Source organism: Fundulus heteroclitus, chromosome 8 (assembly GCF_011125445.2).
Source record: "Fundulus heteroclitus isolate FHET01 chromosome 8, MU-UCD_Fhet_4.1, whole genome shotgun sequence".
NCBI lineage: Eukaryota > Metazoa > Chordata > Actinopteri > Cyprinodontiformes > Fundulidae > Fundulus > Fundulus heteroclitus.
The window spans coordinates 7,592,415-7,619,584 of NC_046368.1; the positions used below are offsets into that span (position 1 = coordinate 7,592,415).

The following is a 27,170-nucleotide window of genomic DNA, read 5'->3' on the forward strand; positions in this document are numbered from 1 at the left end:
TCTCGGGTAACAAAAAAGGGGAAAGAAACTTCAAGGAGGGTGAACGATATCCATGAAAACCTAGAAAATTATCCAAGAGACTTCCAGGTATTCAGAGAGAACCTGAGCTAGATGACCTTTCCTTCACCGTGAAACCTGGAAAGAGTCAAAGCTCAGGTTCAGGTGGAAACGCTTAAGCACCGAGTTCATGCATGGAGAAGAGATGGGGGGGAGGGGGGTGTGGGGGGGCATGTGAGAGGCTCCATATCTGAAACATCTGGGATGAAACACCAGCATTCAGCAGAGGGACAGAGAGGAGTCCCAGGAGAGAGGAAGATCCAGAACAGAGACATCTAAACTGAACAGAAGACAGGGTGGAGACGGGGACTTAGAAACCTCAACTATCAAAATGGAGAGCTTCTAAATGACACAGTTTTTTTTTTTCCTGCTGTTCAGATAAATCCAGCTGTTCTGTTCTGGCTGAACTCACCGCTCACATGGTGAAACATGGTGGTGGCAGCATCATGCTGTGGGGTTGTGTTTGTTCGGATGAGACAGCTGGAGCTAAATAATAATATATATAATAATAATAATAATAATAATAATAATAATTGGGGGGGGGGGGGGGGACTTTGAGGTATAGTGCCCAGGGGCACCACATTGTCTTAATACGGGCCATTTACTTTTACTTTTTTGCATTTACTTTTTTGTTTCTCAGTCAAAGCCTCTTTTTTTAATGAAATGCGTTTCCACTGCAAAATAAACTAAGAAACTAAAGTTTACTCCATTCAGCACTTTTTTTTTTTTTAACCACCTCTGATTTCTAATCCCTGACATGCGCAGTCAGATTTACATCAGGCCCACGTTGCTGATCAGGTGGACTGGAAATGAGATGCAGGCTGGTTCTACGGAGAGGTGAGGGGTGTGGTGAGGCCCCTGGATCGTGATTGGGTAGGAAAGAAGTGGGCGGGGCTTGTGATTGTCTGGCTTAACGCCGGGGTGATGAGATGCAGCAGCAGGAGGAGGAGGACCAGTTGTTGCTCTGCGCGTTTTAGTTCAGCTGGAAATGATGCTTCTTGCTTTGCTTGTCTCTGCGTAGCTGGAACCGGTTTCCAGGAGGATCTTTCCCAGTTTGCAGGAGCGGGGAGGACTGAAGGCTGGAGATGTCCCTCTGGGTGCTCACATGGACAGCTTGTCTCCTCGGCGTGTTGACCAGGAGCGCTGCTTCACCTGGCGAGGATTTCGGAGGCGAGTCTGGATCCGGGATGCTTCCACCAGGTAGGAAGACTCACCTGTAGAGCCTAACGGCACATCCTTACCTTCCTATGGTGTCCGCAGCGGGACATTTATAGGAAAACTACTGGAAAATCTTCTGTGCTGTTTGAGCTCAGCGGGAGTTAGTGTTGACTGATTGTTTTAAATTCCTCATGATAAACACCAAGTTTCTCCCCAGGTCGTTTTCTGGATTCTTGTAAATTAGTTTTATTTACCTTCCTCCATATGTGCACGACAGCAATAACACGGCAAAGAGTATGGGGTAAAAGCGGTTCCATAATAAACTTGTACATAAAAGGATAGTTGTGTCCATATTAGTCAGAAGTTGTGCATAAAAACATTTGTAAACTCATAATAATTTAAATCACATTCAAAAGATACAACATACAGTTTAAATAGTTACAACTTCAATAACTAATAAATACAAATTTCAAGTTTAAATTTGTGCTTTACTCTTTATGAACACAAACAGCAGCGGCTGCTTGAGAATACGGATTTTTTCTTTGAGAATACGAATTCACAACAGTGGTCTGACGTCACGGTTTCCAAGGCTGGTTAATGGAGCACAGAGTGCGAAGATAGGAGCCGCGCATGCGCTCTTCAGACTGACCGTCTCTGAATGCACCGCGGCTGCAGCTTCATTCCAGACAGCGCAGAGCTCACAGTGGTAAGTTAAACACTCCCTTTTCTGCTGCTGCTGTTCAAAAGTATCGTTTGAGGCGAGAACATTATACTTTTAAGCTTCCCTACGTGGCCTGTTTACACAGTTAGTGCGTAATTTAAAAAAAAAGAGTGATTTATTTGTTTTGTGTTTATCAGGCTGACGCATGTTGCTTTATTAACTCAATAATTGCTGGAATAAATTGTAAATGTCTCCAAAGAATGACAGCAGCATATAAAATGGAGCTGGACCATAATTTAATAACAATATATATCAGTCGAAAGACGTGTGGCACAATAAGGGGAAAAAAGGGTCGATAAAAGTTGGTTATAGAGACAGTTTTCCTTCCTTCTAACCTATATTAGTTGATGCTGCAGTCACTGCTTCCTCTCTACCAATCGTAATCGCGGACCCAGGCACGCCGTCACAAAGCTCCGCCCTCTCAAACCACAACACAGAGAACGTGAATATGTAGCAGCAAGGAGCGGCGGAGGAAATTGTCCCAAAACGGGGTTTTACTTGTTCGCCAGCCTGACTGAAATAAACCACAGTGAACTGTAACATTTGCAAGGAACCGGTAAAAACAAAGTCTGGTAACGCAACCAACTTGTTTCATCACGTAAGCCGCTCACTACCGCAGCAGCGCGAGCTGTGTCAGCCCCGCGCTGCTGCGCGTCATCTTCTTAGGAATCTTCTGGAAGTTCTTCCAAAACAGCAGGTATAGCAGCTACTGGGCTCCGTTCTTTGTGATAAAATGACAAAGCGTCCTGGCGGCGTCAGGACATCACGCATGCAGTAACGTGCTTCATAGTGATGGTGTGCTGCTGCTGTTTTCTGCAGCTGAAAAACCTGGCTTCAAACAATTACTCGCCACTCATGATCCGCGATAAAAAAGTTCCGGGCTGCAAGTTTTTCTCTTAACAGCGCCGGTCACTTTAGTTTATTCTTTGTCAGTATTTAATAACATCACCCAGGTCTCTTAAGTTAAGTCATTTTTCATAAAGTTATAATTAAAAATGTTGGTTAAATAAGAATTAAATTGGGATTGAGTGTTTGTGTGTGATATATTAAAAGTAAGTCATTTAGCAATATTATAAGAGCCAGGTTTTAAATCTTTGATAATTATCTATCGATCAATATGCATTTTTTTAATCAATATGCTTTTTTCTATATCATCCAGCCCTAATATAAAATCTATAAATAAATCTATAAATAAATTCTATAAATGTTTTTCCTATCTAAGTGAGTTTCCTCTGAGTGAGGACACGAAGAATCGAGAGAAGAAAGAGGGAAAGAAAACAATAGTAACAATATATTAAAAAAATACAGATATTTATTTTAGACAAATGTTTTAACTTTGGAACAGAATGAAGGTGTAACATATTCAACAAATTAAGTTACTAACGTGGTTTAAAACAAAGAAATAACTTCTATTCACATCTTATACAAATAGACAACACCTACAAACATACAATTAAAAATAGTTGGAATGGAAATTAATTTACTGATTATTTTATGTATTTTTACAGGTGGTGAAAAAAATGAAATGAAGCAGCACGTGTACATGACTAGAACTGATCTACATTAGGTCAGGTGTAGTCATGTTCACTTAAACATGCAGCCAGCTGGAGCAGCTCCCTGTCTTCTGGGTCAACCTCCTCATCCTCCTCTGGGTCAACCTCCTCATCCTCCACGTCCAGCTGGTCCCCTGCCTCTATACTAATATTGTGAAGGATGCAGCAGGCGGCGATTACTTTTGGGGCAAACGTCAGGCGGACCTCCAGCGCCCTTAAGAAGATGAAACGCCACCGTGTCTTCAGACCACCAAAGACACGCTCAATAATGTTTATCAGCCTTGGCGTGGTGCCTGTTGTAGCGTGCCTCCACTTGACCTGTACCAAATAAAAAATTAACTTGTAATTTAGGTAATATGCTGATCTGTCTTAATCTTCTATCCAATTAATATAATGTATGTATCAATTGTGTGTCATTATTGGCTCTATTTAAGGACAAGAAGGTAAGAGATCTTACTGGCAAGCTGTTTCCCTATAGGATGCACCACAGCCCAGTAGAGGGTCAGCAGCACCTCTATTTCCTGTGACCATCCATGGACCTTCTGGATGGGCAGCAGCTGAAGGAGGAGGACGATGGTGGCCCTTCTTAGCCTGAAGGCTGGTTTCAGGTCCCCTTCATTAAAAAATATTTGGAGGATTGGCACAGAAGTGTTTATCCTCACATATTTTGTTTCTGTTTCTTACTGTAAATAAAAAAAATGCCAAATGTTACCATAATTGTTTTTTTCAATTCTCACCTTTTCACACCATAAAACTATATGTGGTTAACATGCAGATTATTATAGTTCTCAAGAAAGAAAGGGTCAAATGTATAGTAGTAAATGTAAATAATGGCTTCCCTTCTCTGGTATTTCTACCATTTCACTGAAAGAATGAACTGAACTAACTGCACATAATTTATAGATTAATTGCTGTAAAGGTGGACAGACAGAAAAAACTTTTCCTTAATGAACAATGCTGTGAAGGTTAGACAAAGTAGCTTAACTCTACTCCCTTTACTGTTACTAATATATAAAAATTATGTTTTCATTTTAATTATTTACAGATAAATAGTCACAATTTCAACGTGATCACATGTTTAATACCATCCTCAATGTTGTTTTTTTAAAGATAAAAGTAGGAAATAGGCTGTCAATCTTAAAAAACCTACCAGTTGGCACAGACGCTCAACGTCGGACTTTTTATTAAAATGATGCACTAACTCTGTAAACAGGCCACATAGGGAAGTTTAAAAGTATAATGTTCTCGCTTCAAACTACCTGAAAATTTACTTTTGAAGAACAGCAGCAGCAGAAAAGGGAGTGTTTAATTTACCACTGTGAGCTCTGCGCTGTCTGGAATGAAGCTGCAGCCGCGGTGCATTCAGAGACGGTCAGTCTGAAGAGCGCATGCGCGGCTCCTATCTTTGCACTCTGTGCTCCATTAACCAGCCTTGGAAACCGTGACGTCAGACCACTGTTGTGAATTCGTATTCTCAAAGAAAAAATCCGTATTCTCAAGCAGCCGCTGCTGTTTGTGTTCATAAAGAGTAAAGCACAAATTTAAACTTGAAATTTGTATTTATTAGTTATTGAAGTTGTAACTATTTAAACCGTATGTTGTATCTTTTGAATGGGATTTAAATTATTATGAGTTTACAAATGTTTGTTATGCACAACTTCTGACTGATATGGACACAACTATCCTTTTATGTACAAATCTATTTAGAAAGCTATCTTACCCCATAAAAGAGGCCCGAAAAAAATCATTACATCTCTAAGTTGTATATTTAAGATAAATAAAGAAAAAATTGAAAAATAGGTATTTTAATGATTTTTAAATTCAATAACATACCTATGAAACGCTACTAACATTTTCCAACTGTACTATTTTTAAAAGCATTTCTAATTATTCAAATATTTTACGTGGTAATTTCAGTGGTAAACATTATTTTATTTCAGTGGGCGGGGTTAAAACTGTTCTTGTGCATCTTAACCAATCGGATTTAAGGGTTTATTTTAGCTATCATAAGGCAACATTAGATTACTTATGATTTACAGACACCATGCATTAAAGCAGCATGTGATTACACGTTGCTTTAATAAATGATAGGCATATGTACATATTTTCTAATATTTTTGTTAAACCTTTATTTTTTATTTATGCCTGCATATTTATACTCAGTTACAAGAGAGACCTGTTAAAACATTTATTAAAACAGCTCATACAGGACAGCAATACAAGACTTTTTAAATGTGTCACAATGTTTAAACTAATGAAAAAAAAATGGTTTCAATGTTTATTACACTTTTTAAAGATGATTACATATTTAAATCTACATTTATTTAGTGTAGTGTGTTATTGTGTTTTTTTTTTTCCTTCAGTATCCATCTCGCAAAATCTCTGTCGTTAATTAAGATTGACAAGCTGCACCATGTTTCCCTTTTTTTGTTGTTTTCTCTCGGTCTAGTTCAGATCCTGATGATAAACTTGTTATTTTGCGTGAGGCTGAACCCAAAGCTTGGAATAAAATTTAGCTGCTGGGGGAAAAAAACTCAGACCGCAGGGAAACGATAAAGTTTCAGTGGAAAACAGTTGGGTTTAATGGTGTTTAACAAATTACTCTTTCCAGCTTTCCATGTGTTTTCAGGGCACATTTGATTTGATTATAAACTCAATTTTACCTAGTGTTGTGCTGTTAAGCGTAAAAAGCGTAATCCAAATTAATAATGCACTAATCAACTGGGCAATATTTTCTTGTAATCCGCAGGTCAGATATAAAACAAATCTATTTCTTTTCATTGAATGTATTAAAAACCATTGATTTCTGCTTGTTTGGACCTGTAAAATTAAACTTTTCCCACTTCTTTATGTAACTAGTGTACTAAAAAAAAGCCTGTTCCAAATGGTGATATTTGTCATGGGTAGTATTTGCTTTCTGTGATCTCGTGCAGTCACATCCATACCAATGCCTGCAACTGACTTCAATTAAGTGATTCATATTTGTTATTACCACTTTTATCGTTATCACAGTAGTGCCACAAAATATTGTGATAAGGTTTTAAGCCTACATCACCTATCTGCAGCTCAACTCTGTGTTTCTAGTTAATTTTGGTTTATTTCAAATGTTCACATTTGAGGAAACTTTGTTTTTAAGGAAAATCTGAATTGGCAGGTCAGCCTTCAAGGAAAACCGGAAAGCACTTTGGTCCGGTGTGAGTCTGGTCTGTGCTCTTCTTTAAGGAATGGACAGAATTTAATACAAGTTTGGATCTGCGGGTGAAAAGATAACAATATGTATTTGGTTTCCAAGCAAACAGACGTGATCAATAGTTTTCCAGGGTTTCAGATAGTCTTTAAAGTTTCCTCTTAGACATTCATGGCTAAAAATAAATATAAAGAAACTAAATATTCCATGCATATAATAAAACAAATGATGTAATTAAATGATACAACTTAATATGTTAAATCAGTCAATCTTACGAAATTGCATTTTAAAATGATTTAAAAGACACAATGCCTATTTGGACATTTCAGTATTTGGTTGGTTTTCAAGCTGGTACATTTGGGAAACGTACATAAATGAGGGACGGTGTGGATTCCTCCCACCATTCAGGGTTTGGAAATGTTCTGCAACGCTGACTCAGTTAATCAGAACCTCATATTTATCTGAGCTGGATCTTGGGACTTATTGTCTCTGTGAATGTCTGGATCCTCCTCGTTGTAGCGGTGCCTTTACACAGAGACCACAGATCACAAGTTGTTGGGATGCAAGACGTCTCCGAGCTGTTAATGTATTCAAGACTTCTGCCAGAGCCTACATGTGTCCCGACACCGGTTCCCATGCTGGAGCCACACAGCAGAGCCACACTGGGACACATCTGAGCCCGTTGGAGAGACAGGCGGCGCTCCCCGGGTCCTGATTGCTTCCAGCTGCCTGGTTGCTGGTGAACATCTGTACTCTCAGGTGGAAGAAATTTCATCCAGACATGAAGGTGTTGAGGATCTGCTTCTTAGAAAAAAAAAAAGTCTTTTCATCTCAGTTCTTCTCGGTTCTGGATGATATACAGATCACTTCGTCCCGATCGGTACTGGTGTTCCCGTTCCTTCACAGAAAACTCTGGGCGGCTGGATCCTTTCATGTAGAAGGTGGCAGGTTTGCTCCTCTGTCTTGGTTAGCTGGAAACCTGCGTCTGACCTAAATATATCTTAAAAATCACCCGTAGCTCATCTGGGGTTTACAGATAAAGAAACAAGCCTGGAGATCCATCAGACCTAATCCCAGGCGCTGCTGTATGTTGGACAACGCTCGGCGACCGTCATACCCGTCCTTAAGGCTTAAATCTTTTGCCACGCGGGCATAAATTGTTGAGTCAAACACTCGTTAATTTTACGTGCTCAAATTTCAACTAAACATAAATATTTTGGAGAAACAAATAAAGTAGTCTCAGTGTGGTGTGTAAGGGATCTCTAAATCATAACGGGTCCTAGACATAAAGAGATTTTTTTTTAAAAAGGCAATGGTTTAATTTCTTTTGGTAGGATCGACTTATTTTTATTTTCTTGGCCTTGAAAAAAGAACTGTATCCCTTAGCAACAAAAACAGGACTTTTCTTTAGAAAACACTTGTTAAATCAAATTTAATTAATCAATAAAATTAAGTCGCTGCACATCTGTGGAATTAAAAAGAAAGCTAAAAATGGAATTATTAGTAGCTTTTCTGCTCTCTTCTTACCTTTGTCTCGTTATGATGTGGTCTTAATATTGGCGGCTCCCATTGCTGAAGAGCTTTCTAATTACCAGGAGCGACAGTAGGCGGTGTCCTAGTTGTTTTTATTCTTTCAAGTCTGTTTTTAACAAAACTTTATTGAACACTTCTAGAAACAACTGGGGGTTGCGGGGATTTGGGATTCACCATTACTTCTGTAAACAGTGCGCTGCTGTGTGACGTCTCCTTCTGTTATCTGCACATGCGGGTCACTTCAGTCTTGAACCGTTCACACAGAAGTCTGATGACGGCTGCATTTAACAGTTTCACCGGCTACCTAAAAAATAAAATCAGATGTCAGCAGAAAGTCAGAGTTGATCATCAAGACCTGCATTCTGAGCATAACCCAAGATGTTAATGGCCACAGAGAGGGAGCTATAGGTATATAACCCGAATGTTGTAGTGTTAAGTAATTTTACATTTGGCAGTTCTGTTGCCTTACAGCAAAAACATTATGGGTTCAAATCCTGGCCTGAGGTCTTTATGCATGCACGGGTTCTTTCAGGGTACTCCGGTTTTCTCCCACAGCCTCAAAACATGACTGTTGGATTTAATGGTCCCTCTAAATTGATCTTAGGTGTAAGTGCGTGTGTTTTGCTGTCTCTCCTGTGTGTCTCTGTGTTGCCTTGTATTGGACTGGCGAAGGGTCTGGCATCTCGCTCAATGACTGGTGGTTATGGGCACCAAACCCTCCTGGTGTAGACGATGGCTGAACCAACATCCATGTGTGCCTTTTTTGCAGCGTGGATCAGGTTTTTCTTGTTTTATCTGGAATATCATCTATCCTTGTGTATTTTCCACATTCAGTCAAACATGAAAGAGACAAACGACTGTGGGGACAGCTGCATTCCCGTTACCATCTAACCTGTTTCAGGTTTAGCATTGCTGTCATTTTTAATCCCTCCATTTTCTTATCTGTCCATCTATCTATCCTCCCAAGTATTATATCCAGCTGAGATATTCTTACATGCTTGGAATAACTTTTGTTTAACCTCTGACCAACTGAGAAAGTAATCCTAGAGAGATGCAGAACAGCTGGGGGAAGGATTTGTGCCACTAAGACCCCCCCCCCCCAAAAAAAAAAACGTATTCTCTCCCTCCATGAGGATAAACTACCCTCTAACCAGCGGCAGACCGTGCACACTGAGGGATTGGCAATTTCAGTTCATAGCTGAGACCTGTTCAAAAGCCCATTCTTTGGGATATCTTGAAAGTTAAACAGTAGGTCTGGCTACATTGGGGACAAAGTACAAAGAATAGTTCTCTTAGATCTTAGACTTGCAGACAGAGTACAGGCTCGGAGAAAAGCCAAGAGGTTTCACGTTTAAGGAATTGCCTGAGGTGGCTTAAGCTTCTGATCAGATTGCCTCACAGTTGAGGTTTTCAACGTTTTATCCGGTCTGGAAGAGTTTTTTAGCGCTGTTGACAAGTGATGACCCTTGACTAGAGGCCTATCTGAAAACTTTAAATTTTGCCTTTTAGAAAATTTGGTAAATGACCAACTGATTATTTGGCAAACTTCAAAACCTGGGGACCAGTTGCTCTGTTACATTGGGGGGCTGAACAAGTGGTTGCTGAAGTGTCTTGGCTGCCGCTGCTGGTTGTGCTTCTTACCTGCTCTTATCTCCTCTGGGATTACCCCTCTACATCTATTATTGTATTTATCATATGGATTTTGTTGCCCCTTCTGGTTTGGATTCGTCGCCCGTTTATCTGGACTCCTCTACTACTCGGAGGCCGAACAGGTTCGCCTTCGTTTCCGTCTGAATGTGCCTCCGATGCCTCTGCTTCTTCATCTGGACGTTGTCTCCCTACCTCCACGGAGATGTATTCACCAATGGTCCTGTCACAGCTTCATGTCCTACCCCATAAACTCCATCTGGTCTTTCTCTCGCTGTCTTCACATAGCAAAGCTTGTGTCGTTAAAAACAGGAATCATGTAAATGTGGATCTTTTGAAAATCCGTTCTCTCATGAGCAAGGGTCTCCATAGCCAGGATCTCATGGAAGAGGGAAATGCCTCCTGGGGGTGGCTTTAGCCACCTGTCCTCCCCTCCCCCCCATCCCCAGTTGACCCTTTAAAGAAATCTGCGAGAAATGGAAAATATGAAAAATATGAAAAAGAACAGAAAAAAATATAAATAATATATAGATGGACATGCAAGACTGTCTTGGATATTTTTAAGGAGTTCATCCACTGGGATGAATGTCTGGATCACACATCTAATAATAAAATAAATCAGACCCTGTCTGAACTCTGCTGTGAAACTGTGAGAGTGCTGCTGCGGGTTCCTTCCTCAGTTGGTTTTCAGTGACAGAGTTAATATTTACACCTTTTTATATGATACCTTTTTTCTCAGCCATGGCGGGGGTGAAGAGACCGCATTAACAAAAAAGATTTTAACCACGGTGATATTATTTTTACGGCTTTGGTTGCAGCGGGCTGCTCTGCCAGCGGAGGGAGGGAGAGGCTTTGAGCTCCTTTCAGCGGCCACCTCTGTGAAAGCACCTCGCTGCTCCCCCCTGGGTGCGTTATACAGAAAGACGGGCAGGCAGCACAGAAAGGCAGGCAGCCGCTGCCTTATACCGCAGGAGGTGGACGGATGGACACTTCAGAGACAAAACTTAACAGCTTTCAGTGTGAAATGAGAGAACGCCTTCATTCAATTGTAATTATATAGCTGCAATTCACAACACATGTCATCTATAGGCATATTGTCAAATTCAATAAAATCATACCGATAAATTCATGGATCTGATGCAGCGCGTCTGGGTATAGAAAGCTGAAGCTTACTTTTTCTTCTTTTTCCCCTTCAGGTATTGTTCATGGTTTGAAAATAATATAACTATTTGTCGATTTGACTCACTCTGTTCATATTAGTCCTTAATGTTAATGTCGTCGCTCTTCAGTTTTTGCTGGACTTTCTTGGAGAACACCTAAAGTCTCCTCGCCCCGTGGCCAATCACTGAAGAGAGGGGCGTTCACTCAAAACTCTCGACTCAGCACATTTTAGTCCTACTGCTCAGCAGAGCCGGAGGAACCCGGGCTAGCCCCGGACATTTGTTTCTCCTGAAACACTTGAAAGTGAGCGGAGCCGTGCCGTCCACAGCAAATACGAGCCAGTGGATCTGGGCCTTTAGTCAACCAACTCAGGTCAAACAATAGAAAATGTGCCGCACAAGTCTTTGTGTCTCATGTCCTCTCACTCTTCTACTAGACAACTGCTGTCGTCGTATTTAACTTTTTTTTCTACGCTCTATCGCTTACAGTATATCACCCCATTCAATCTTGGAGAGCGACACGATCAAAAGCTCAACCCCAGCCATGTTATTAGGATTGTTTGTGTTAAGCAGGTTAAGCCCTTGATGTCACTGGTGACACGAGGCCAGATCCATAACAGGCATGTGGAATCAATCACACGTGATTTCTGGACTGGCTGAGATGATCTGTGAGCCATTAGCCAACCTTTAACCTGAAAGAGCCTCACGTGTGCTGTGGCCATGAGTGGTTCTGGGTGTGGAGCTTGTGGCTAAATTAGTGTGAACTAAAGTGGATGAAGTGGGATAGGTGCAGCCCACATGTTGGACCCCAACCTGTTTCCTCGTCTGTAATCTTCTTCTGAGCCAACTAGAAGCAGCTGGAGGACAGTGGTTTGAAAGCGTCCAGGGAAAGCTCCTCAGATGTTCGCAGTTAGGGACGAATAAAGGAAGCAGAGCTCCTCTTTTGCTTGACTTTTTCAGCATTACCTCAGTGATGACTTCTCAGTCATTTCTCTGTGTGCCTCCCACCACAAACCACAAAGAGTCTGCAGATGCAGAGAAGACAAATGTGAGGATGGGAGAAAAAAAAAGGAAGTTGATGATCTAGTTGCTTTGTCCCAAGCTGTTCCGCTCCAACTAAAGTGTTGACATATGTAATTATATCCATTCACTGAGCAGTACTTACATGTTTTTATGCAGCTTGCAAATGTTGAACACCTGCTTTGTGACGTTAACTAAACAAGGCAAAGGTGTTACACACGTCATGTTGCAGGTATTGCCTTTTAAACCTGATGTGCCTTTTTATTTGCTCTGTCAGTTTGTATTCTTGGTAATTAAGCATAGTTTGTAATTTGAATCTCTGTGGCCTGTTGCCTTGGTATCTCCCTATAGTACTTTATGATCAGAGGTGGGTAGTAACTAGTTACATTTACTCAGTTACATTTACTTAAGTAACGTTTTGAACAAAATGTACTTTTAGGAGTAGTTTTACTGCACTGTACTTCTTACTTTTACTTAGTATCGCTAATCTTACTTGAGTAAAATCTCTGGCTACTGTACCTACTGCCAGAAACTTCATGAATAAAGAACAGACTAGTTTTATTTAAAAATGAACCAGAGAGACAAAAACCTAGACTTGGTTAACATGAGACTTCTTATTTGTACACAAGCTTTGTTATTTTAATGTTATTTTCTGTTTACTGGGCTCTTTGAGCCATTTGGAGGTTAGAAAAACATAAACAGTAGATATTGTCACTGGAAGTACTTTGCACTGTTCTGACATACTGTGTATACATTACCTGCTGTAAGTATTGCTTTTAAGTTTAATATTGAAAAAAAGATGTAGAAAACTGTTTCTTTTGTCTTTAGTATATATTTTGTCTTTAAAATACCAGAATATGCACATAACATTATATTTTTGTCTGATTACATCATTTTTAAATATTAAATCATCAGCTGTTATGATTAGTTCCTCAGTACTTGAGCGGCCTTCTTACTGAATATTTTTTTAACTCTTGAGTAATTTCTTGGCTTACAACTTGTTACTTTTACTTCAGTAAAAATATGTTGAAGTAGTGCTACTCTTGAGTACAATTTCTGGCTGCTCCTCTGTTTAATAATATCTTTAATAATATCTTTAAAGTAGTAGTCTGTAGGTTAAGATGTTGCTTTCTGCAACTTACAGAATACTTTCTGGGGCTTGAGGAGGTCTTCTTTCATAAACTTAAAGGTTACTCTTTTGAATGTGCAGGTTACTTCCTAGAACTTGGATGTTAATTTCTGGATCTCGGGCTACTTCCTGGAACCTGCGCCTAAGAAAGCTTTCCAGTGGTTTCCCAGAACCCGCTGGCTGCTTTAAGTTACAGGTTTATTTTATTTTTTTAAGTTAAAGATTTCTTAATCTAATAATTACCTTCTGGAACTTTCAGGTTACGTTGCCAAACTTGTCCACAAGTGAGCATGTAGTTTAATTTGCATGTAAACACTGCTAGCTCATTGTTTCTTAACCATGGTCCTCGGGGTCTGCTATCATTCCTGGTTTTTTATTTTTATGTGCCAGCACACCAGATTCAAATGATTGCATTACCTCTAAAGAATTGCAGAAAGTATTGCAGAAGCCTGTTAAACATCCATTTCGGGTGTTTGGCATCGGGAAAATGTCTTAAACACGCAGGATAGTAGGCCCTGATGACCAGGGTTAAGGTGCATAGTATGGACTGTAATACGGCTTGTATCCTGAATCTATAAAATTTTCCTCATATGCTTCGACTTCTGGAGGAATCGTCTTATCTCTCGAATGTGCGTGCTCGTTCCTTACTAGTTTCCTCTTGCTACGCATTCACCCTTCTTGTGTTTATGTAACCATCTACACTGCAAAAACGGAACTAAACATAAGTCAGATTTTCTTGAAATGAGTGTATTTGTCCTTGATTTAAGCAGGTAAATAAGATGATTTGCCAATGGAATGAGATTGTTGCACTTCAAATAGGAACAACTCATCTCCATCATCTTATTTAGAGGGCAGAATATCTAATTATCTTATTTTAGGGGTCAATATACTCATTCCATTGGCAGATAATCTTATTTACCTGCTTAAATCAAGGACAAATACACTCATTTCAAGAAAATCTGACTTATTTTTAGTTCCGTTTTTACAGTGTAGCTTTGGTTTGAGCTGTTTATTGTTGAAAATGGCTGAAAGTCGCGAAGAGCAAACAGTCTTAGGTTTATGAGGAGAAGAGGAAGGTCTCAGAGAAAAAGAAATAAGACCAGCGTGTATTTGGGAGATTCTTTCACGCCATCCCCCGGACGGACGAAGAGCCGGTAAGACGGTTTTCTACATGCGCGGTTATTAAAATAATTAATTGGGTATTACTTGCCTACATTTCCGGAAAAATCGCCAACTATACCCTTTAATTTGTTGTTTACCTTCTAAAGTGAAGTAAATGTTAAGCAGTGTTATGGAAGATTGTGTTTCTATTTGGATTTGATCAAGGAAACCTGCCAATTCAGCTCCATGTTAACTTTTACGGCTCGTTTTAGGACTTTCTTCTCAGTAATGGTTTTAGTAACAAAAGTAAATCTCTTGCAGATTGGTGTCTGATGGCACGGTCTGACTTTATTAGCAAGCTTTGCATCATGGTACATGCTAATTTGTCTGATTATCGTAATTCATCATAAAACCTCTGCAGCTGTTAAACACGTAACTGCCTTAACTTGTTTGTTCTGCCAAGCAGATGTCAGGGGATGTGATGTTGTCTCATACCATTTAGTCAAAAACCTGCCGATTCTGACCCTCCGACACGCTCCACACCATTTGCATACCAGGAAAGAGAGCATGGATTTCAAACTCACTCGCAGCACTTGTGTAAAAACACAAAACAGGGTTTCCGAAAAGCTTCGATCTACCTTTCCCGAACTTAAAGGTTACTGTTAAGTATGGCCTGCATGTACATTTCCCAGATGTTGCTTGTTACTTTCCTGGGAATTGCAGGTTATTTAGCTGGAATCTACCCTGTACTTGCAAGTTTCACTTGCTTAACCCACTTTACGGCATAACTTTCCAGATCATCTGAGAACGTTCACAAATCTTGCAGGTTACGTTCTGATACTTGCCTGTGGATAAATGTACAGGTAGCTTTATACACGCAGCTGACATTGCAGGTTACTTTCCTGGAAACTGTCGTCCTGTTGCCATACATTATTGACACAGGACCTCTCTGGACTTTGAAGTTCCTTTTTTAACCAATATTAAAGGTGGAGGATATCGTTCACACATAAAGTGTGTATGTTTATGTTTTGTCTTCAAAGCATAAGGCCTGTTAGACACATTTCCATTTCTCATTAATTATTGGAGCCACCTAAACAGAACCTCACATACTGAAAGCTACATTTATAGTATTGAACTGTGAAAAGGAAGCTTGGCAGTGCAGCTTTGTCAACTACACATGATCATGGGGATTGTTCTAGAAGATTAAATCATAAGTTAATAAAAACCAGTTCAAGATCCAGAATCAAAATCCTATTTATTCGCCAAGTTTGTGCAAACAAGGAATTTCACCTCTGATCTAATGCACTCTAAATATACTATAAGAGAAATAACTGTAATATATGTAAATATGTGTAAATATACAGTGTTTTTAGAAAAGAGAGAGGCATGGTTGAATTAGTGCAACTTACCATGGCTTGTGGGATTCGAACCAGGATCTTCTTGCTGCCAGCTGCCTCTCAGTCTAGCCCTGTAAAGTCTTGAGGTTTTTTCTTAGTTATTTTTCACATCTTTACTCTGAAACGTTTTTAGAAAGTGAGTTGTTTTATTTCTGTATGTATTTTTTGCTTGTGGTTAAAGCTGCAAAATGGAAAAAGGTGGTTTTGCAAAATGTGCATTGGTAAAAAAAAAATGAAAAGGCTTCTATAGTTACACTTTATAACATCTATCAAAATTCCTTTTTTTTTAAGTTGCCACTAATCCAACTTCAGCCTTTTTTCCTGTTGTTGGATGAAATTTCTCATTCTTAGTCTGCATTGAACCCGTGACCCTGTCTGAGATACACGGGCGGAGTCTTTGGGTCGAGTGAATAACACGACGGGCTGAAAGGGAAAGTTTCTGAGCTGTTTGCAAACTTCAGCTCTAATGATGACGGCCCGGTGAAGATGCTTATCTTTATTCGCCTGTCGACGGCTGACTGAAGATCCTGAGCTGACAATCTGTCTCTGAGGACGCGAGCAGAGCTGATACGGTGCAGCCAGAGGGACAGGCCTTGAAATCTGTTTTGTTTTCCCCTTTTCCATTAATTTCCTCTGGGTTAACCTCTGCCCTCGCCTTTAAATGTCTTTCCACCGCTGTCTGTCACGACCTGTTTAACTTGTGAGGCTGTTGTTTGCTTTCCAGTGACTGACTTGTAAAGTCTGTCACCTTCTGCGCTCACGTTTTTGCCAGGATTTATCCGCCCTGGAGGATCTGCTGATGGAGTTCGGTCTGGCTGGCTTTCCTTCTGCCTTACACATCATGGTGCCACATAAATCAAAACACTTCGCTCCGAGCGCAGAGAGCAAAGCTTTTTTTTTTCTTTCTTTTTTTTTTTTTGGTGCTTTGTGTCGGTTTACTTGTCAGAATGAAGGTTTGTTGGCAGAAGGTTTGCTTGTTGGAAGAGTGAGGGATTACATCAGAAGCAATCAGAGTTAAAACCTGGCATAACTAAAGAGCTCGTATAGTAAATGCAACAGTTTGTTTTAGCACTTTGTCTACTAAACAAACAGTCCTATAGGAGGAAGCCAAAAACTATTTTAAAGACAGCGTAGATGGTCAGCTAATTGACATGACAGACAACAAAGTATCCAATTAACAGGCTGCAAATTAATAAATTTGTACTAATAGTGGGATCATGATTAATCATATTTCTAATAAAAAAAAAAACTATATTTAACCACAACTTAATACAGTTCTTTGATCCTAATATATTTTGGTTTACTGAACCAATAGACATGAAGTGATAACTAACAAATGCTTAATTTAGTGGAAACTAGTAGCTTTTCTGTTCATACCCCTTAATAATACAACTACGTTAAGGGGGTTAAAATACTTCTTTATTTTACAGAAATCGCTGTGATGTGTTTAGGTCTATATCACATGTTAAATCTCTGTGGTTCTTTACAGTCACTGCAATTTTTTCCCACGCGGTTATGTTACAGGACGCTGTCAAATTTAAAAACATGTTTTTACTTACAATACAGAAGCAAAAATATAAAGTAATGTGTAAGTTCTGATATTTTAAAGAATGAAAAGAGTAAAAAGTAAATTAGAACGTTAGAAAGTTAGAAAATGACAGATTCAGGAAGAAAAACATTTCAAACTATTTCACAGCATGAACCTTAAGCCTTTATTTATAGAGCTTTTCTCATATAAAAGTCTGAAGCCAAAACTTTCGGCAAGTAAAATATGCTAGAATATTCCAAAGTACTTCCAGTGGCAATTTATACCATTGACTATATATTAACTGTACCTCCAAATGGCACAGCAGGCTCAGCAGGTAGAAAGTGACACTGGAACAGTAAAGCCTGTAGGTTTCATGGTAACATGAACTATGTAGGTGTTTGGTGGTTAAAATGTGTTTTTCCTTTTGTTCAGTGATGAAACCGGACACGGCTTGAATATTCAGAGATTGCATTCAAGTAAGAATTGACCATATCGGCCATAATGGCAAAATGAATAATAGATATCATTATCAGCCCAAACTTTGATATCGAAACATGCCTAATAATTTAATTTAAACAGGAAAAGCTCCGTGTGAATGACGTTTTATTTAGCAGTGTGGTGTTGGTGCATATTTATTTATTTTATTTATTTTTAGGCCAGATTTGTTGTAATGGATTGTGTTTATCTTCATTTTATTCGTGTGACGGTAAGCAGCTCGTCAGCTCTTCACCCTCCAGCTCAGGATTAATGCAGTTTGAGGCAGTTTGTCAAAACACAGTAAAATATTTGGATCTTTTTAGGAGGATATTTAAAAAAATTTACAAGCACTTTAATGACTTTGTCATTTTAGGTGTGTCAGTTTCCTAACCCCATGCTAGTGTGGTTGAGCTGACCTCAGCAAGATGGAGCAGGGCAGAGAAATAGAGACTGGAGAGACCAGGAGATTGTTTTTTTTTTTCAATTATTTTTAAAATCATATCATGCAAAATGATATATTCTGCTGTTGCAGTGCTGTACGTTTGTACTCCTGCTTAAACATTTTAAAATTAATTAATTGGTCGATGCAGGAGCATATAGAGATAAACCTCACTTTTTCATTTAAGTGACTTTATTCAGTGAGTGAATTAAATTTCTGATGTAAAAAATTATTTTTAATAAAATCCCTGTTTTCGTTAATTTCTCTCAGTAATGTATAACTTCCTGTTTCCCTGCAGTACAGACACGACCCAGTTGATCTCTTCTGGAAACGAATTGGACACGCTGGATGATATTTGATGTGATTTGGTTCTGTTTACAGACAAGAAATGTTTTTTTAAGATAAATTTGAACAAAGCTGGGGAAAAAAATCATTAATAGTAAAGAAAAATCCTTTTTAAAAGCTGTAAAATGTAATTTTAGAACCTTATCTGGTGAAGAACCTTTGTTCTTACTTGAAATGGACCATGTCGGAGCGTACCGGATCATGAAGTCTGTGAAAAAACAGGATAATTGAGATAAAAATCTCCCCCAAAACTTAAAAAGGGTCATCATTGTGCTTTGTGGCAAAAAAAAAATGTCCTAATTACCACAACAAATGGTCAGCAGAGACAAACCCAACCTATATCCTACAGAAAACCGGTGTGGTTCCAGACGACCTAGCGCAGAGCTCTGCACTGTTTAGACTCTCCACTGCGGCTCTTAATAACTTGCTCCAAAAATGCTAAAGATTTGCAACATTTAAATATATAATGTAAAAAATTATATTGTAAAAAAAAAAACGCTAGCTTTAGCAGTGTTTTTCCTTTGTGTCTCCGAGCAATACATGCACAATATTTCCGCGAAGAATGACACCAATAGTTTGTTGCATATCACGTTCTTGTTTTGATGCCATTTTCTACATTAAAAAAAAATTGTATGTACCACTGAAGTCAAATGTTTTAAACATGTATCAGACTTAAGAATAAACATTTTAAACTGTTTCCTTCAGTAAGTAATATATTATTTAAAGCTTTTTTGTTGCTTTTGGGGCTCAAAACAACTGTCGTTCAGCTAAACCAAATGCAAAAATGGCTCATATGGTTATAAAAGTTGCCGACCACTGATCTCTGTGTGCTGCACTGGTCTGAAATCCATCCATCTTTTGATTGAGCGGGTTGTCACTCCATCACAGGGCAACATTTGCATTGTTAATATGATAATCATATGTGAAATGTGTCCTGTGCATTTAACCCATCCCTTAGGGAGCTGTGGGTTGATACGGTACGGGCCCCTGGGAGAATTCTGGGGCTTATCGTCCTGCTCAGGGACCTAAAGTGACAGTCTGTGGGATTTGAACTGGGTAACTTGCACCCATTTCCAGCAGGCGAGCACTTTTCTCAAACCACTCAACAACCACTCCCCTTGACAGTCCTAAGGAGGGCTTATGTTTTATCAGCAGGGTTATCAATAAGTCTGGTAAACATAATTTAATTTATTTATTTCCCTCTTGATAAATGCACTCAAAGCTGGAATGAAGATTTGTCCTTTCAAGGTTTTTTCCACCTGTCTCCAGAGGCTGCTGCAGTGCAAGCTTCTGAAAGTAGGAAAGTTCCTGAAATTGGAAAAAAAGAAACGCAGATTTAGAAAGTGACATGTTTGATAAAATCCCTTTTGTTGGTGGTTAAATTCTCCTGAGCAAGTGTTGAGCCAGCTAACGGCGGCGTAACCACACACGAATGTGCCTTAGTCTTTTGCAGATTAGCCTCTTAGGTGGAAAGAAAACATCTTTCCAGATTGTTTACTCGGTAACATGTTTGGAGTGCAGACTAGAACACGGTGTGTATTCAGGAATCGGAAACGTTAATCCTCCTAATGTGATGCACGGCTGCAGGAACCATGTGGAACAACAAGAAAGGATCAATGAGCATGAAGGTGCTGTGAATTAAAAAGTCATTTCCCTCTGATGACAGAGGGTTTGCAGATGAATTATGCATCTCCGCTGATTTCTTGTGGTGCGCCCAGCTGCCCCCCCAGCTCCAGTTTCTCTGTCGTCGGTTCAGCCAGATCCTCACCTGAGCCAACAGCTCCCCGAGCCGCCCCAAAAACCAGCGTCTTGGCCCCCTTTGTCTCACGTAAAATGCTAATTTACAGTCTTCTTCTGGCCTCCCTGCCCTCTGTGGCTCCGTACTTTTCTTGCTGGTGGGGAAAGTTGCACGCACCCCGCGCCCCCACGCCGCCCCGCCGCATGTGTTTGCAGTTTGAATCCAGACATTCCTCATCTGGCGGTGCGGCTTCGTGGAACCACAGAAGGGAGGTCAGAACATGGCAGCGAAGAGACAATGTGTTGTAATTGTGTATATATTCAGATGCAATCACATAAAAAGTCCCTGGTATTCGAACGTTCCTGCGGTTGCTGAGCTAAAGGGTTTAAAATCTAACTAACAGCAGGGGATGACATGGTCGGATGTTTCCAGGGGTTGTTTGTAGGCCAGCTGACGACTGCAGGTGTTGTTTATTTCCAACCTGAGAGACTATATGCCAGTAAAGTCGAGTTCTCCAGATGTGTGAGTGAAGTTTGTCTGCTGGGACCTTTTCCTGTCCTCCATCTTTTTGTTGGTGGAGTTCTGGGATGCTACCCATCCCTGGACCTGGATGTCCGTTCTCTGTCTCCTCACTGAGAAGTACAACTCATGGAAAGTGAAGACATCTGTGAAAACATGAAGCTCGGTACAATATGTTCTCTGCAGCCGTAACAGCAGGTTTATGTCTCTTCTTTTAAAGAACTGCAGGAGGTCATTTTTAGGATCCTTGGCTTTATGCCAACGTACTTTGCAAAACATCTAGAAGTTTCTTAGAAGACAACGGCATGTTCCAGTGCATGGAGAGGGAATGAGTCCAGCAGCTAGGGACTTCAGTTATTTGAAGAAACCAACTTTATTAATAGACTTGCATGTTTTGCTTATTGATCTTTATTAGGCGCCAGCAAACCGCCCAATTCAGAAATTCAAGATGCATTTTTCAAGAGCTTTCCACATAGTTTCTACATCCATGTGCAATTCTGCCAGTGCACACAATTTATTCAATTCAATTCAATTCAATTTTATTTATATAGCGCCAAATCATGAAACATGTCATATCAAGGCATTTTACAAAGTCAAGTTCAATCATATTATACAGATTGGGTCAGATTATACAGATTGGTCAAAAATGTCCTATATAAGGGAACCAGTTGATTGCGTCAAAGTCCCGACAAGCAGCATTCACTCCTGGAGAAGCGTAGAGCCACAGGGAGAATCGTCTGCATTGTACATGGCTTTGCTGCAATCCCTCATACCGAGCAAGCATGAAGCGACAGTGGGAAGAAAAACTCCCCATTAACTGGAAGGAAAACCTCCGGCAGAACCGGGCTCAGTATGAACGGTCATTTGCCTCGACCAACTGGGGTTACAGAAGACAGAACAGAGACACAACAAGAGAGACAAAAAAGCACAGAAGCACACATTGATCTAGTAATCTGTTCTACATTAGATGGTAGTAGCGGGTGAGCCGTCTTCTCTGGATGATGTCACAGTTAACAGAACGCCAGACTGTTAAAAATGTAATGCAGATTATTAACATGTCAGCTATCTGAAAAAGAAGAATAAACTCTGATGGCTTTCAATTTAAGGCCAAAAATAAAATTTCCCGACCATGTTTGACCAGATTCAATTAACAACTTCTTTTCCCTTTCGCTTCATAAAAACCAATTCAATGGCTGTGGCTAATGAAACAAAACTACGGTGTAGTTGCTGTCCAACTCACTGACATACCCCCATCACCACTAATCAGAACAACCATTTGACCAGCCTGCAGAGCAGACTGGCTGCTTGTAACATCTCTTCGACATAGCTGGTGGAAAGTGACGATTCTCTCTGGTATTTCATTAAGAGTTTAAACTGCAGGAATTAATTATCTAGTCTTGAAATGATGTTTTATTAATCCAAGTGTTCCTCAAAACAAAAACCAGAACCTAACTCATGCAGTTTTCTGCATGAGAAACACAGCAGATGTTAAATCCAGGTTTATAATCTGTTGGTGGAACGGCAACATCTAAAATTCCCATGAAACTGTCAATAAATAAATAAAAATCTTAATATGGTAACATTTAGTAAAGTTAAGAACAATGATTATGATATAGTGTTATTGCTAAACGTTTGTAGCTAAAAATAATAATTAAAAGTAAATGAATAAAATCAGTTGAAGCAACCATAAGTTTGTTATGGTGGTTTTTCTCTCTGTCGACTGATTTATAGGTTTTACAACTTTGCATAACTGGGAGCTTGGTGTTGCAATGCTTAGCACTGCTGCCGTGCCAGAAGGTCTTGGGTTCAAATCCCAGCCTGGGCTTTCGGTGCTTTCTCTCCTTTGATGTGTGGCTTCTGGCTGGGGTGCTCAGACTCCCTGCCGGGCTCCAAAAACAGGACTCTAAGGTGATTGTTCGGCCCCTGAACATTGTTCTACGTCACTGGTGCACGTTCAGGGTTGTTGGTCCTGTGCTTCTCCGTGATTGGCTGACAACCTGTCCAAGCTGCATCCCGCGTCACGCTTAATGACCGCTGGAGGTGGGTACCGTCACCTTCTGCCACCCTGCAATATTATTTGCTTGCTTTTTGCTTCTTACATGTTTAAATATTTCATTATGGCCCGTATTGTCACAAATGTCATGAATGTCCCACTGGGGATTACAGAAATGGTGACACATGGCTGCATGCATCTGAACAGCCTTCTTTACTTTTGATCGGTCTAGTTTAAAGCCTCCCCCCCCCCCCCCCCCCACTGGTTCACTACAACACATCCACATTTCTGAGAGCCTTTCAACCTGCATGCATCTCCTCGGTTAGTGGCATTAAGGTTAACCTCGGCCTCTCTGACCTCAGGGTCAAGGCGTGTCCAGCAGTGGACCAAGTCTCTGATGAATGGGTCAAATCTCCCGCAGGAGGATCAGGTCTTTCATGACCTTTGCCTCAGAGTTGCTCACAGAACATGAGAAGCTCATGTTTGTGCCGCAGGATGTATTCAAACTGCTTGTTCAGCATCTTACATTCGGATGTGAATCAGTTGAGCCGTCTTGATCTGTATCTAATGTAAACAGCAGTCGTGTGACGTGAAGCCCAACGGGTCTAAAAGGATGAATCTTTGGCGGCGTTTTACAGTCTGTCGTGTTTTCAGGCACATAAAGTTGTTGAAACTCTGCAGATTCAGAAACATTTTTAAAAGGAATCTTTTTCGATCTTTGCACGTCGTTTCAGAAAGTCATGGCCGCTTCAGGATCTTGCCGTTGTAGTCTCACTTTTTAATGAAAAATCTTCATTAATACACATGCGTTTCAATTAATAAAGAGGACATTTAAAAGTCACGTGTTGGACTGATTTAACTTTTTCTTGGGGGGAAAAAATTGTTTCAGATTTCGTTTCTTAATTTGAGGCCATTGTCCAGGCGACTCTTTAACGCGACAAACTGCGCTTTTACTTTGTTCCCTTTGGATCAGTGTAATGGACTTTATGTTGCAGTGAGTCAGGCCTCGCTGTCCTGTCTGCAGCTGGCTCAAAACGCCGCTGCACGTCTTTTATCTGGCACCAAACGGCACAGAGAACATCAGCCCTGTTCTGGACTCACTCCACTGGCTGCCTGTGCATTTTACAGGCCAGTTAAAACCTCCCCCTGCACATTTGACAGGCTCCTTTAATCCATATTTTTAAAAATCTGTGTAAAACTAAATTTTCCTCTTAGGCAAGTCTTGGTTTGACTTTTTCTTGAGATGTTTATGTTGAGTCTAATCTTTTATCCATATGTCATATTTCTATATTTTTTCGCCCCTTTGTTTCTGCTGTGGTTGTTTTAAAGCGCTTTATAAATAAAGCTGGTGTCACAGGACCTGAAAAATGTCACATTTAGTTGAAAATGAAACGACCTGAAGGTGATCTCTTGTAATTTCAAATCTCGCTGAATAAATGTAAAACACACCAGTTTTATTTTCTGACTGCATTTATTATAGTTTGTCGTCATCGTTGAATTGGATTCCCCGTTAGAAAGGATTTAGTTATAGTTGCGTTCGAAGCTTGTGTCTTACTTTCTAGGATTCTTTAAAAAACGGATGTTCGTTTATTGTCATCGTCCTGGAGGAAATTAATCCAACCTATGGTTTATTTTCAGATTTGTTTATCAAGAGTGTCTGAATAAATTTCTCCTTTTAAATCTTTTCTTCAATTTTATGAATTCGGACCATATGCTGGAAAACAGCCCCACGCTATGATGCTACCACCTCTGAACCTCGCTGTTGATCTGTGTCAGTATCCACAAAAACTATCTCCTAAATATTCCTACCTAGGATTCTTAGCTTAAGATTAATTAGCTGATTAGATTCAGAGATGTATGACATGATGATGGAACTTAGCAAAATTAAATAATTGTCACGCAGCACCAAAATGTTTCAACGTGCCTTATTTACATCCGCATCATTATTTTGATTTGCTTTATTTTTACTCACCAGTCATTTTACTGCTTTATCCGTTTGATACTAATGCGCTCTCACCTCTGAGTATTTTACTGGGATTACCTGCTTACATAAAGTGGTTGTATTTGGTAAAAATTTGCCAATGTTCTGTATTTGCTTTGAGCACTGGACAAACTTTGGCATCCTTGCAGAATTCGCACAGAAATTTGAGATTATTTACTGTGAAGCAGAGTTTTCATGCCTGTATTGACAGCCTGTCAAAAAAAACTGCACATTTGTAACATGCTCCTCTGACAGCAAAGCCACACATTAGAGCCAAGATGAAAGATGGTAATAATTGAGTATTCTGGGCTGTAAGAATGTTTACTTCACATGTTGAAAGTTGGCTTCCAGGAAAATCCTGTTCTAAACTGTGGCAGCATTCTTACTAATGCAAAAGGATTCCTCATCTGCAACAGATTTGCAAAAACAAATGAGGCTGAATTACAAATAGGCTACAGGCCTGATGAGAGATCTACCTCCAAATCAAAATGTAATGATCCAAAATGTATTTTTAAATGAGTTTGTCTGGTTTGAATTGGAATAATTTAGATTGTAACGTGATTGAATGTTGTTAAAACAAAATGAAGTGAAACTGATTTGTTGAGCTGCACAGAGTCGGCACATGAAAAGGCAGACAAAGCATTAATTAAGCAAACAATCAGTTTGTGGAAACATCCACATATAAAGTAAAAGCATAGCAGATCGGCACCTTGATCCAACTTCAGGGCGTTTAAGAGTCCAGGTGTTGTCTGTTCTGATGCTTATTAAGCATTAATAAGCATCCATCGAAGCCCTGTAGTTTATCTCTACCTGTCGTACTTCAGAGCACTTCTGTCACACCCTGACGATTGGGTCATTTGACAGTGTAGCAGACGGTTTAATCTGCCATGTTTGTTTTAAAACTGTTGCCCAGAATGGCCCAAACAACTTTTTTTTTATTAAATCGCGATGCTTGTAACTTTAATAGCAGCTTGTAAAACCCCCCCACCACCCCTAAAAATAATGTGCTAAATGCATCATGCAAAATGCACTGCAGCCAGACGGCGGGTCGTTCATTTAACACAGAGCAGTGGTTGCGCTCCTCCTGCTCAGTTATGTCTCCTGCAGGAGTCCCGCGTATCACGGCGAATTTACCGCTAGTGTGAAAAATGAAAATAATGCCGTTGTTGATGATGTTTTTTTTTTTTTTTTTTTTTTTTTTTTTGCACTTTGTACTGAAAGTCTGATTGTGACGCACGGTCTCCAGACACAACAAAACAGATCGTTTGTGATACGCAAGAAATTCTCTGGGTTGGTCAGAGTTATGTGACGGTGGATAAATGATAAAAGTCAGGAAAAAAAGGATTCCCAGAAGGTTTTTATATGCATGCAGAGCAAGAAAACATGTTCCAGCAACTAGATTACCTCATTTGATGTCCCCTTAAGAAACCATCACACAGAAATAAACTTTGATCATCATCATAAAAGCATTTTGCAGCTGAAGAGTTATCATTGCGAACGTGCAAATCGGTCGAGTCATCAAAAACAGACAGATGGTCCAACATGTTGGACACAAAATATCCAACGATCAGGCTGTTACGGCACTAAACGGGTCAAACGAGGATAACAGTACACTATTACAATGCTAAAGGATGTACATTTTATCCATTTATTTCTGCTAGTTTTTCAAATAGGGGGGCATTAACTTAATGACAAACACAAAAATCTCTGAATTAAAAAAGGGAAAAGGCAAAAACACTGAGAAAAGCAGAGGAACATCAAAAAAAAAGAACAATACAAACTGCAACTTCATCATCCTCATAAACTGGACTGAACAGATCATGGAGCAAAAAAAGGCAGCTTCCCTTTACAGAGTCAACCCTGATGCATGAGAGCAAAACATAACTTAAAGATGCAAAGCCACGTTATATGACTGTTTTTTTTTATTTATACGTCAGTAGCTTACTGTGGTTACGTACAAGGTTTTTCTGAAAGAGAATCACGTCCTGCTGGTCTATCAGTTGTTATTTTGGTGTTTTATGCTTTGCTTTTGCTCAATATGTTAGTAAAAAAAGCCGCTTGTCTTTATTTATAATTATAACGGAAGTACGTCATTGCGTGTGTGCAGCAGGGGATAAACAAGGAAGCAGCTAACAGCTGTTAGCATCTCCCAGCAAAGTGTGGAAACAATAAAGAAAGGTTCAAGAACCGGTGTAAAAAAAAAAAAAAACACAAAATAATATGATTCCAAGAGGGAAAATACTGAAATAGTGCTGGGAATACAGTATGGATGTTGGTGTTCACTGAAGCATAAGCTAAAGTTGATTAATGTGAGTAAACATCCTTATTAATACTGTGATAGAGATAGCAATGCTCTTCTTAGCCTCTACAGTCTGAAGTACAAACATTATAAATGGATCAATTGATTGATCGGTTGTTACCTTGATGCTGTGTCCCTGTTTCCGTTAATGAACGCAAAATTAATTTCTCCATGATGTTCTGATATGA

At 39.7% G+C, this 27,170-nt stretch overlaps 1 protein-coding gene across 1 annotated transcript in view; it reads left to right on the top strand.

Annotated features, from left to right (window-relative positions):
* Nucleotides 1–994: 994 nt before the first annotated feature.
* The window catches only part of si:ch211-196i2.1 (collagen alpha-1(I) chain), a 128,344-nt gene continuing 102,168 nt past the window's right edge, over nucleotides 995–27,170 (top strand). The window contains exon 1 of the mRNA XM_036140047.1: nucleotides 995–1,257. Within this exon, the coding sequence (XP_035995940.1) occupies nucleotides 1,143–1,257 (115 nt within the window). The 5' untranslated portion in view covers nucleotides 995–1,142. The remainder of the gene's footprint in view (nucleotides 1,258–27,170) is intronic.